At 35.0% G+C, this 13,548-nt stretch overlaps 1 protein-coding gene across 5 annotated transcripts in view; it reads right to left on the reverse strand.

Annotated features, from left to right (window-relative positions):
- herc56.1 (HECT and RLD domain containing E3 ubiquitin protein ligase 56.1) overlaps window positions 1–13,548 on the reverse strand; it is a 43,892-nt gene that overhangs the window by 11,149 nt on the left and 19,195 nt on the right. For 2 of the 5 annotated variants that reach the window (XM_048196266.1, XM_048196263.1), the window contains exons 14-17: window positions 1,310–1,384; window positions 443–526; window positions 274–357; window positions 81–182 (exon numbers count right to left, since the gene is read on the reverse strand). In XM_048196266.1, coding sequence (XP_048052223.1) covers window positions 81–182; window positions 274–357; window positions 443–526; window positions 1,310–1,384 — 345 coding nt within the window. Of the gene's footprint in view, window positions 1–80; window positions 183–273; window positions 358–442; window positions 527–1,309; window positions 1,385–1,481; window positions 1,646–1,728; window positions 1,919–3,539; window positions 3,646–3,744; window positions 3,805–3,942; window positions 4,050–4,137; window positions 4,209–4,310; window positions 4,439–4,579; window positions 4,711–4,808; window positions 4,901–5,031; window positions 5,254–5,364; window positions 5,442–5,525; window positions 5,644–7,882; window positions 8,272–13,548 lie in introns of those variants that run through there. The other 3 variants (XM_048196262.1, XM_048196265.1, XM_048196264.1) reach the window with 3 other exon arrangements.

Raw genomic sequence — 13,548 nt, forward strand, 5'->3', positions numbered from 1 at the left:
GGTTTGAAAATAAAAACTGCACACAAAAAAATACCTTGTATGTTACTGAATCAAAACTTCATATCATTGTTTTTTCTTACCGCAAGCCATTTTTCTCTGAGATGTTGCTGGGTGGCCGTTCTTAGCTGACAGAAACAATCCTCCAGCAGTGCTGTGCGTCTCAGAGTCAGCTGAAAACAACCCTGCAATTAAAGCATTTCATTCTGTGATTAAAAAAGAACATGCATACAGATGTAATTCACAGGATTTTTTAATAGGTCAAGGCAAAATGACCTGCCATAATTTGTTCTTCATATAGCTACATTTGGCCTCCAGGTTAAAGATGCATGGAAGTGATATAAGATCTTTTAAGATTGTCTGTAACAAAAGAAATTGGAACATCATGCTTATTTGATCTGAAATGTGAATACATCAGATATGGCGAAAAGTCTTTGGTACTCACGTCATAGTACTTCAGCTGTTTCATCAATGCTTTGATTTGCAAGTTAAACTGCCAGTTATTCATATCTTCATGGATGGTTTGCAGCTGTTGATTTAGGGAAAACAAAATAATCTGTTTTATTTTCTATAAAATATCTTGTGTATATGGGAATTAATGGTTGAACAATATATCATTACTAATACAGATATTCACGTGTTCATTAGATAGAGTAAAGGTTATACCAAAGCCTATGGAATAACACAAGATGCATCACTCATATTGTTTTGAATGGGAGAAAGTGCAACACGCAATATGGTGGAATAAGTCCCGCCTTCTAAATAAGAGCCAATCGCGAATTGGTAAAGTCATCATATCACTGCAGCGGCCGTTAGAAGCTCCGGTTCCTATAGAAACAGTCAGATGTGCGCTTTCTATTAGGGACGCGCACTTCGGACTGTGCATTAGCTTGATCCAGCCTGAAAAATACTGTTTTTTTGTCATGATTTGAGCATTTAGAAACACAATTTATGAGACAGTTGTTGTCAGATTTCATTGGAGATTTCAGATATGAAATTTAATCGAAAGCTTGGCAAACAGCTTTGGAGAATTTGATGTTTCCCCATTCAGAGAGATAGGAGCAGCACTTGCATGCCCGAGAGTCATTTCAGAGTTTACCTTGTTCAGGTGTGTTTAATTGGGGTTGGAGCTAATCAAGGTCAGGATTACTAGGCAGGAATGTTGGGACAAGTTGGAGTTAAACTCTACAGGACACTGGCCCTCCAGGAGCAGGATTGGACACCCATGCAGTAGATGATACAGTAACATCGTCGGCCATTGAAAAGCCCCTATAGGTTGGCAAATAGAATTTCAAAATTATTTGGTTCTCACCACGTCTAGGAGACCATTGACCTCATGAATGATGAAATCACTCTTTGTGATGTCTCGGTGGGCACTGCGGCAGACCTTTCCAACAGAAACACTGTTATACTACTTTTATCAAAATAATATGGTTTAATGTTTATTTTAGATCTAATTTTGATCTAATGTATAATAAAGGCACCTGATAGACCATCTGAAGGATCCGCACACATTTTGGTAGGTGTGTCTGTGTGTTCCGGTTCAACTTTTCAACAGCAATTCTGCCAATTAACATAGCAGACACTTTTTTAAATAAGTCCACTAAGTTTTTGAGCCAATCATCAGGGAGTTTGGACCAGTACGTCTCTGAGAATATATCATACGTCACGTAAAAATACAAATACAACAAAGACAACAACACAAAGGATATAAATGTCCTCCATCTTTACCTAACACCTTGAGAGCATCAGGACTCAGATCAAGGATTTTGGAGGCCAGTGCTCCAGTGAGTTCAGTTCTTTGTTGTTCCTGGAGTCCTCTGATGAGCTCAGGGAGGAGAAGGTAAAGTCTCAGAGATTCAACACCAGTTGGATTTGGATTCAGAGACGGCAGCAGTTTCTGTTGAACCACCTTCACTACCTGAGGTACAAAAAAACATCATCTGCATCTTATCATTCAAAATGTACACAGCTAAATCAACTCTGCTCAGAGTACATTTGGTCCCTCTCTAAATAGTGTTAAAATAACAGTGAAGCAGAGTTAAAGTTAATGAGATAATTAAGCAATTAATTAAGTGATGATTGAGCAATAATGAAACACCTGCTGTTAACAAGCAGAATCACTGAAGTCACAGCCTTAGATGAAATCAACTGAAGAATAAAATCGTTAAATCTCTGTAGATCTGATTAAACAACACCAGAAACAGCATTAGCTTCACATATTACTAACCAGATTGACTGTTTTCAAACATCTACAAAATTAAGAATTAACAGAGGTTTATTGGTCAAGAAAAGAAAAGAAAAGAAAGAAAAGAAAAGACTTCCTATGTTAGATTTTTCTCTGCAACAATGCATATGTTGTTGTTGTAAAGCAGTGAGATCAGTGCCTTACAGTGAGCAGATGTTAGCTGCTTATATATGATGATACAGTCATTGTGATATTCCTGGATTGCATCCAAAGCAACTGCTCATATATAATGTATACTTTTTATAATTTTTTGTTTTGCATTACCAGCACTGTGAAACTAAAGCATGAGGAGAGAAAAACAAAGCATTGTAGCAAACAGACATATTGAATAATTTTAAAACCGTGTAGTGCCTTAAAAAATTTTAACTACTGCATCATTTAAACACACACACAGACATCAAGAATCAGCATATAAATCTCAACAATGGTGATAAAAAAAACGCTTTATGCTGCAATGCATCCTGGGCATCACCATAGGACAAAACTCCCATCATGCACTGCAGTATGAATCATTATTGTCACTACTGTTGAGGATCGTATGCTATATTTTCATGTATAAGCCTGAACGTAATAAGTGCTCATTTTTAGCATTGAAGAGTTAAGATGGCATTTGTTTAATAGAATTTTTTTTTTTGTGTTATAATTTTGTAATAGCCAAATCTCAGTCAAGAAACCAAAGAGACCTCTTTGTGATATTCATTTGAAATGGTTTTCAGACTGATCTGCTCCTTCAGTCTGTTGGTTCAGCAATGTACAAGCGTTTCTTGTGAAACACTTTTGCAACTGCTCAAACACAAAACATTTTAAATACATAAAAGGGTCAAGAGCCCAATTAAAACAAACCCTGACCACCATGATGGTGGCATTATTTTTTTAACCAATAAAACACCAACATCTAAACCTCTGTTAATTCTCAATAAGAACTTATTTAGACGTGTGACAGAAATAAAGTGAATCTGGTTAGTAATAAGTGAATCAGATCTATTACTCAGATCTTGAGAGATTTAATGTCTTTCATCTTCAGTTGATTTCATCTAAGGCTGTGGCTAAGGTTAGCTGTAGTTCTTGTTTCTCTTTTCTTCAGTGATTCTGCTTGTTAACAGCAGGTGTTCATCATTAATGTTCAATCATCACTTAATTAATTGCTTAATTATCTCGTTAAATTTAACTCTGCTATAGTGTTACTTTAACACTATTTAGAAAGGGACCAAATGTACTCTGAGCAGAGTTGATTTAACTCTGGGGATTTTACTGTGCAATTAACATTTCTTGTAAATGTTGGATTCATCATTACCTCTGAGATCAACCTTTCATTCTTTGATAACTTTGCAAAGGATGTTTTAACCAGATCAAAATCCAACCCACAATTCTCCACAGATGTCTGATATTGTATGTCACAACTACAAAGTCAGAGAAATTTACATAAAATCAAAGTTATTTTAGGCACAAAAAGGAGGAACTACTAGATAAGACTACTTAATTCAGGTTAGAATATTTACCTTGTTTTGAGGAAACTTCCATTCAGAGAGGCAGCCGAGGAGAACACTGTGTTTATGTCCCTGTAAAATTCATCATCTTGTTGGCACATTTCTAGATTCATTTGTTAAGAAAGATGTTAAAAAAAGACTATTTCATGGACTTACTGTACTGTAGTAAACATAAACTCAGGGACCTTTAGCATTTAGTCAAACACTCACTTTATTACTTTCCTTGATTCACTTCTAGGCAGACTTTGGTCAATCATTATGTCATCGAATGTCACAATCCCTCTGCTTGGATTTGGTTTAGACTCATTCCCAGGTTCCTAAAATATACATAAAAAACATAAGTAATCACAGTGCAGCAATAATTTTATTGTTAAACAATTTGTGAATGAAAACTGCCGGCCTTACTTTGAAAAACAAGGCAAAGGAATGATTCTCCCCAGCGATGAGTTTTTCAATCATATATTCATGATCACATTCTGTGTGCAACATTTAGTTTAGTTTAGAGCTCTGAGCAACATCTTGAGTACAAAAGTTTTCATGAGAAAATAACCTACTAGTAAAAGATCATTTTTATCTACCGTTTAACAGATCCACAGGGAAAGGCACAGACTGCTTAATCATTTCTCCATTTCCCAGCTGCCCTTGCATCCCACATCCAAATGAGTAGATCAGTTTGGACGATGAGACTGATACGAGTGTGTGACATCTTTATAATACAAGAAAAAATCTCAATGTCTAATTACTGAGTTGAACTCATATATCTGACATGTTAACCAAGAAAAGAAATAAATCTGCTACTGCTCTGAGATACTGATTGCTAATGAAGCTTATGAAAAGTCTAGTTTACCTCCCACATGTGACATGTGACACTTTAGATCCCCACAGTTCACCAACCACCCGCGGATGATGTTCATCTTTAAACGCGTTGTGCCCAAGCTGACCAAAACCTCCGGATCCAAATGTGAATACTGTGCCGCCCTGAAACATAAACTGTTTACTACATTTTCTGTCAGGCTTGTTGAATCCTCTTATCTAATATCAAAAATATAAATGTATAATATATTACAAAATAATACCTTTGATAGAGTGGCAGTGTGTTCTCCTCCACATGAGATGGACACAGTTTTCTTTCGGTTCAGACTATTTACAACCGTTGGGACGTGTCTATCTGTGGTGAAAAACCGTTAATTCATCACTTCCAGTGCTATGATTTAGATTTGACAGTGTTGCACAATTGTTGTACATTTATATGTGCTTTTATACTATTACTGGTTTAGTTTGTACATGAAGTATTCAGACCTGTAGTGTCTCCAAGGCCCAGCTGTCCAGCCGAGTTCTTTCCCCATCCGAACACGACTCCAGAGAGAGACAACACAAAGCTGTGGTCTCCTCCAGCGCTGATCTGAGCCAGTGGGATCCCACACAGACTCTTCACCTGTTGAGCTGACGGAGAGCCAGGATGTTCTTTCTTCAAACCCAGCTGACCGTGAGAGTTTTCACCCCATACGAACAACCGACCATCTGAAAGACCAACAACAGCTCTGCATATCTACACTCAAATGCCATTCAATTCATGAGATGTCAAAAGATTAAAACAAAACATCAGATGTTAGATGAAATGGTGGTGAATACCCTTGGTTAGTGCCATTGAATGCTGATCTCCACATGTGATCTGAATCACCTGCCTGTTTTCCAGACCTTTGAGAGGCCTGCAGAGAAAAGACAATCTGTCAGATATATATTTGTTATTATAATTTATGGTAATTTTTACTGTTTTGCCTACAAAATCATACCTGCACACAGTAGATTTGTCCATAATGAGAACTCTTCCTCCATTAGCAAGAAGAACCGCATCAGCTCCTCCACAGACAATCGATCTGATTCTGTCATTCTTCTTTAGCTGTAGTTGCTCTGGAGTAAATTAAATATTTGTATCAGTTCACTGTAATCTACAGTATGTTACTGTAAAGATATCATTGCACTAAATTAAAACTTGAGTTACCTCATTTCATTTGCAGAAGCCTACTGCCTTAAATTATCCAACTGCCATTTACAAACTAATTTTTATTATATGCTAATAATATGAGCATATTATTACTATGAACTTATTTCTTTAAAGTTCAATAAAAACATATTAAATAAAAAGATTTTCATTGCATCAGCAACTACACAGTCACCATCTGTTAAATAAAACAACATGCAGTATATCATCAGTGTCTCTTGATCTTCTCCTGAACTTAAGCACAGGCTCTACTCTTCAGCACAATGGTGACACACAAAACTCAATTTTACAGTAAACTACTGGCAACAGTGTTGCCGGTATATAACTGTTTTTTAACTTACAATTTGTTACTGTTTGTGGGTGTGTCTTTTTATCTTACACCTTTAACATTTTCAACCCCACAAGAACATCCTCTAGTGTCCACACTACAGGGTAAAAGTAACATTGACGCTGTGTTGCAGTGAGATAATTAAGTTAATATTTAAGTGATGATTGAGCATTAATGATGAACACCTGCTGTTAACAAGCAAAACTACTGAAAAGAGGAACAAGAGCGAAAAAAAATATGAGCAGAAACTACAACTGTCTTCCAGCCATTACACATTATTACACTAATTACTGACCAGTTTAACTTTATTTCTACAGAAGATCTTATGTTTAGATGTTGTGAAGTTTAGATGTTAACGTTTTATTGAAAATGTTTGGTTTGATGTCACCATTGAGGAGATCAGCGTTTGCTTTAGTTGAGGTCTTGACCCATCAGTTTTTTTTTTTTCTCTGGCTGCTTGAAATATTTTTGCAAGTCAAATCATTAAATGCTGACAGTTATGTGTCGGTGAAGACCTAACCATCACATAGTCTCTTGATTCACTGGATTCATACCGTGTTTTATCCATTGTTACACTATTAACAGACTAATATTTTTCATTATCACCACTTTGAAACTACAGCAAGAGTTCCAACAACAGTCAGCTAAAAAATTGTTTATTTTTAAACACCATGCACAAAAAAAAGCTGCAGCATTATTTAGACACACACAGATATCAAAAATCAGCACATTAATCTCAACAATGGTGGCAATAAAGCTGCATAATTTATTCATGCTGCAGTGCATGCTGGGAGTTTTGTACAATGCTGGCATCCAGCATGCATTGCAACATTAAACTTTTGGATGTCACCATTGTTGAGATTAATATTCTGATTGTTGATGTCTCTGCTGTCCAAGCTATGCAGGAGCTCAAAATATTTTCTGCATTATAAGGCTTAAATATTCTTCAAAGTAATGGATTACTACTGAAGTGTTGCTGGTTCTTATGCTGTTGAATCACAGATATAATATAATCAATAAAGATAAAAAAAATACCTGTTAAATCAAAGCCTAGACACAAAAAGAGATCAGTGAATTAGACAAGTCCAAGATGATTACAGCATCATCACAACAACCAAACAACCTGATAAAGTTCATATGGGTGTTTTCCTGCCATATCAAATGTGTTTTATAAACACTCAGTTACAACAGCCAGAGAAAAGTAATGTGAAAGAGTCAAGAGCCCAACTAAAGCAGACACTGGTCACCACGATGGTGACTGCAAACTTCAATAAATTAGTATTTTCAATAAAACATCAACTTCCATATCTGTTAATTCTCGACAAGAACTTCTGTACATGAAAGAAATTATGTCAAACTGGTTTGTAAACTGGTTTCGCACTCAATGTGGCTGAAGTCAGTTGTATTTCTTGTATTTCTGCTCGTCTCTCCTCTTTTTTTTTCTGTTCTTGTTTCTCTGTCTTGTTCCAAGTGGACTATATTAGTGAACTAATGTAGGGAATAGTGAATGAGGGTATAGGGTGTGATTTAGCACACAGCCTCTGAGTGTCGACTTTGAGCGATGTAACTCGTAGTATATTCCTGTAGGCTACTTTCTCAAAAATGAATGCATTGTTTTCTACAGTATATTTCTGTTTTAATGGAAAATGGTTTGTTACTGTCATTATTTGGCAGTTTTTCTACAGCAAGGTCTAACAGTGCATGTACTATCAACTATAAATAGGCTATATGAAAATAAAAGATTCAAGACTTTTATCTGTTACATAGTGGTCAACTTTATGAATGAAAAAAAAAAAAATGTGTCATGTAGTGTATCATACTTAGTTTTCCATCGTAATTACGTCCATCACCGCGCAATCTCAAGACCGAGACCTTCCCATCCCGGATAAATCCAACAAAACTCCTTCCAGCTGACATGTCCTGAACTGCTGATTTCAGACACATGGATCGTATTCCATAATTGCCATGTTTGACTTTGTCAGGCTTTAACAGACCGAAGCCCTCTCTGACAGGCGCTCCCCAGTAGCACAACATGTTCACAGCTGACGGACCATGACAGACTCCAGCAGTGTCTCTCTGCATCCTCTCATTAGACATAAATAGGAAAGTGGAAAGGAATAGGAGAGTGCAACTGCTGGACTGTTTCCAAACCAACGAAACTTGTTATTAGGCGATTTCCCACGAAACGAAAGTAATGTTTGTTATTATTCTTCCGCGTTTATAGTCAGAGTGAGACAATGAATGTATTGATGATGATGATGGTCGGAAAACGAAAGCAAAATCTAGGTGAAATTCCTCCACACCATACACTTTATTTATTTCGTGCAGCCAACTGATTAAAAAATGCATTGTTTACTTGTAGACAATATCTATTGTTACACATTAAGAGGCGGTTTCTCGGACAGGTTTAAATTGAGACAGGAATAGGCCTTAATCTAGAATAGTTAATCGTGGTTTAAAAAATTTCTTTCTGAAATACAGACTAAGTACAGATTACTAAAACCTGGACTATGGAGTCCTGAATTAAAATAAACCAATCTGAATTAGCATGAGAGAGGTTGTCTATAAAACATGGAATGAACCAAGAAAAGCCTAAAATTGCATGGAACATGGAATAGCAGCAGAAAAAGACTGCAAAAAAGAAAACCTTTACAAAACAAGAGAGATTTTTTTTTTAAAGCAAGCAAAATACATCAGCTGTGAAAAAAAGAAATGCCTGGAAATGTGTTTGTAATGAATTCTATATAATTATCCTACAGTCATTTTCTTAGTGACTACATTACTATTACAGCAATTACAATTCTTGTTAGCAGGTCCTAAACCCAAGCACAAGCTCAACACTTCACCACAACGGTAGCCTAATCTCCAAAAAACACTAACATAACAGAAACTTTTTAAAGGTGCCGTAGAACGTCTTTTTAAAAGATGTAATATAAGTCTAAGGTGTCCCCTGAATGTGTGTGTGAAGTTTCAGCTCAAAATACCCCATAGATTTTTTTTAATTCATTTTTTTAACTGCCTATTTTGGGGCATCATTAAATATGAGCCGATTTAGGCTGCAGCCCCTTTAAATGCTCACGCTCCCCGCCCACGGAGCTCGCGCTTGCCTTTAACAGCATAAACAAAGTTCACACAGCTAATATAACCCTCAAAATGGATCTTTACAAAGTGTTCGTCATGCAGCATGTCTAATCGCGTAAGTATAGTATTTATTTGGATGTTTACATTTGATTCTGAATTAGTTTGATAGTGCTGCGTGGCTAAAGCTAACATTACACACTGTTGGAGAGATTTATAAAGAATTAAGTTGTGTTTATGCATTATACAGACTGCAAGTGTTTAAAAAATGAAAATAACGACAGTCTTGTCTCCGTGAATACAGTAAGAAACGATGGTAACTTTAACCACATTTAACAGTTAGCAACATGCTAACGAAATATTTAGAAAGACAATTTACAAATATCACTAAAAATATCATGTTATCATGGATCATGTCAGTTATTATTGCTCCATCTGCCATTTTTCGCTATTGTCCTTGCTTGCTTACCTAGTCTGATGATTCAGCTGTGCACAGATCCAGCCTAATACTGATACTCCAGGTTAATACTGGCTGCCCTTGTCTAATGCCTTGAACATGGGCTGGCATATGCAAATATTGGGGTCATACATATTAATGATCCTGACTGTTATGTAACAGTCGGTGTCATGTTGAGATTCGCCTGTTCGTCGGAGGTCTTTTAAACAAATGAGATTTATATAAGGAGGAAACAATGGAGTTTGAGACTCACTGTATGTCATTTCCATGTACTGAATTCTTGTTATTTAACTATGCCAAGATAAATTAAATTTTTAATTCTAGGGCACCTTTAAATACCAACATAATAGACCATAAACATGAAGAAGTCTCTCCATTTTCTCATCTTCCTAAAAATGCATAAAATAACACTTTATTTCAACATTTACTCTCCCAATTCAGCCCGATGCAAAGCATGATGGGAAGTGAAAGTCCTGTTTGATTGGGTTACTTGATTGAACATGTTATTTCAAAATGAAAACAATCAAGTGAATTCAAATAGTAACCATTTCAAGTCAATTTAACATGAAGCAATCACATTTGAACCAGAAACAATAAACAATGGTGTTAAATCAAAATAAATTGTTTAAATAAAGTGAACAGCATCAAAAAAAAAAAAAAAAAAAAAAAAAAATTATACATACATACAATCAATGTTCCCTCTCATTTTTTTTCTCGCTGAGCAAAACTTTTCTCTGTTGAGCGCACATTTTGGCCACCTGAGCAAAAACATACTTTATATCAGACCTCTACAATGAGCGTAAACACACACAAAAAAAATGCTTTTATCATGCAACTGTAACATTTAACTTTAATGTGCCGTTTCTATTTTATTTGACCCTTGATGTAACTTAGTGATTTATTAAATAATATGTTTTAAATTAAGCAGTTCAGTCACTAAATTAAGCACATTTTAGGTTACTTGAGATTTTTTCACATTGCTGTATTAACTGTACCAGTCTTTACCAAGAAATTCTATTAAAAAATAATTTCTGTCCTCCTGCAGGACAGTTCAATTCTTTATAATAATATAATATGAGCAGTTACAATGATGGTTTGGGACAACCATAATGTGTTTTTGTACAGTCAACTATTAGCAACAGACAGTGTTAAACCATCAAAATTACATGTTTATTGCTTATGAATCTCACAGATTTTATATACCAGGAGGTTTCAAGATTTTTCGTGGCAAGGAGCCCTAAACAATCCCCTTGTGAGATACATTTTTTATAAGGCTTACATTATAATATAATAAAATATTTAAGTATTTAAACTGATATACAGTATTATATCAGTTTAAATGCCTCCATTTGTTTTAATATATTATATAGTGAAAACAAACTGAAGCATTTAAACTGATAGCTAAATATTTTTAAGAAAAGTGAACGTTAACTCTTTTATAGTTATCTAAACATCCCTGAAACCCACAGCACCACCACACACAAAAATATATTTAAACTGAGGTATATCACTGATGTATTTTGAGTTTGCAAGCTACACCTGTGGTGGGTGTGTGATTGTAAATGTCTCAGAGCATTCTGTGCCCATCATCCGTTATTTCCACCACTTTTCATTAAAACATGACGCTTTATTTCACATTTCTTTTGGTTTCGCGTTGCCTCTCGTATTGATGTCTTTAGTCCGCAAACATGGCAGTATTCTTACCGCTACTGATTTGGCTCAGGGCCAGCCAGCTCACACGTGCTCAATCGTTCTCTTTCTATGAAACCTGTAAACTGCAACTCTGGTTTGGTGTAAGCAGCAGTGGATGATAGACAATAACTGTAAGATTTTACACCATCTTGCTGATAACATATCTTTAGTCATTTGGCAATAGCTACTGTAGTGAAATCACCCTCATCAGAATGTGCTTCCGCCTTAATTAATAGGGTCAAATGACTAATTAAAGTGGCAATTACCCAGCTAACAGAATTTTGTTATAAGAACGTTCTCTAAATATTGAGTGTTAGTTCTGGGAATGTAAAAAAAAAAAAATCTCCATGATGGTGACCTCAAACTAAACATTTTCAATAAGACATCAACATCTAAAAACCTCTGTTAATTCTCAGTAAGAGCTTCTGTAGACGTGTGACAGAAATAAAGTCAGTCTGGTTAGTAATAAGTGAAGCTGGTAATGCTGTTTGTGGAGTTGTTTAATCAGATCTTCAGAGATTTCATGTCTTTTATCTTCAGTTCAGCTAAGGCTGTGGATGAAGAAAGTTGTAGTTTGTGTTCTTATTTCTCTTTCTTTCAGTGTTTGTTCACAGCAGGTGTTTGAATGATTGAAAAAATGTTTCAGGAACATCATACTAACCTTTAAATAACATTCTACTAACATTAAGGGAACTTAAGTTGAAAGAACGTTTGAGGAACATCATACTCCCCTTCAATCAAACAAATGCCTTTCATTTTCTTCATATGTAAAAAAAAAAAAAAATGTTCTTAAGTAAATATTTCAGAACTTAATTTTTCAATAATTGCATTTAGGAACATTCTGAATATAGTTTTGTCATATGTGTTCCTCATGTGAACATAGGCTATATTTTTTAGTTTATTAACAAACATACGGTGTTGGAGATTGGCTTGATTTACCTTCAGTCAGTGTACATGCATAGCAATAAATAGCAATAATATAGCAAAAAAGCAATAATATAATTATAATGATAATAATAATGTATTGCATTATACTACAATATATTTATTATTAGGTTTTTGCAATATTTGTGGATATGCTTCTGTTTGTTTTACTTGAATTTTGGCTATTTTTTCTTTTATTTATTTATTTATTTTATTCTTACAACATATTCTCCTAAAATATGTGATATTGGATGAGGACCGAATTTTTAATCTACTTTATTTTGCCCCAGTCATAATATTTTTTTGTTGTTGTGTGTGTTTTTTTTTTTTTCAAGATTTTTAAAAGAAATGTATAGACTATTAGTTTATTATAGCCTACTGTTTGTTTGTTTGTTTTTTTATTAATTAGTCAAACATTTAGCTTGATACATTTTATTATTTAAGCCTGACAGGCAAGATAAAATCTGTGTTGAAGAAATGTAAATATTTTATGGCTATAATCTTGGTTCATAAAAAATGTAAAATAAATAAATAAATCATTTTATTATTAAGACATGTTTATTTTAAATTAAGTTCATAAATACAACACATCACATTACAGCATTTGGAAAAGAAACTCTACTCCACTCTAGTGTTAAAGTCCTGGAATCTGTTTGTGGATACAAATGTAAACATTGTTTTCAAAAATTGCTTTCTAACCGCAAACATTTTTCTATTTTTTCCTCACGTACTACAACAGGAACTGATCGTTGAGCATGAGCTGTTACAAACATTCCACCTTCTCAGGTCATTTATGTGATTCATGTAATTCAAAACTGAATGTAACAAGACAAGAAATATTAACAGAGCCATTTTCAACATATTAGGCACACAATTAAGAGTGAATGTGCATATTTACAATAAAAATATTATTTGCAAATAGTTCAAGTAAATTCTAGTTATTTTAGAGTTCTTCTTTATCACCTTACATTCCTTTAAATACTTTAATTAAATACCCCTCTAAAAATAGTTTGGTCCCCCAATGTTTCAGATGCTGTTAATGCCTTGATCATGGATCAAGTATCAAGTTATTAGATCTGTGACTTGAGTCCACAGATGATCTCAGAACTCCAGCATCTGCCTCACTCTTCCCAGAACCCCCTCTTGTGGTTGATGGCTTCAATTACTTTTGCCCTGAGTGTTTTCTTGCTTTGATAAATAGGAAGTTCTAACAGAGCATGGCAGGTGAGGGCTTCTGGGAGATGGTCCTGAGTAAAGCTGAACAGGGGTCTCACTCTCATCTTCACAGCGCTCATTCCCAGAATGGGAACTTTCTCAAACCCTGTTAAGAACACT

The sequence above is a fragment of the Megalobrama amblycephala genome, linkage group LG7 (assembly GCF_018812025.1).
Source record: "Megalobrama amblycephala isolate DHTTF-2021 linkage group LG7, ASM1881202v1, whole genome shotgun sequence".
Lineage (NCBI taxonomy): Eukaryota > Metazoa > Chordata > Actinopteri > Cypriniformes > Xenocyprididae > Megalobrama > Megalobrama amblycephala.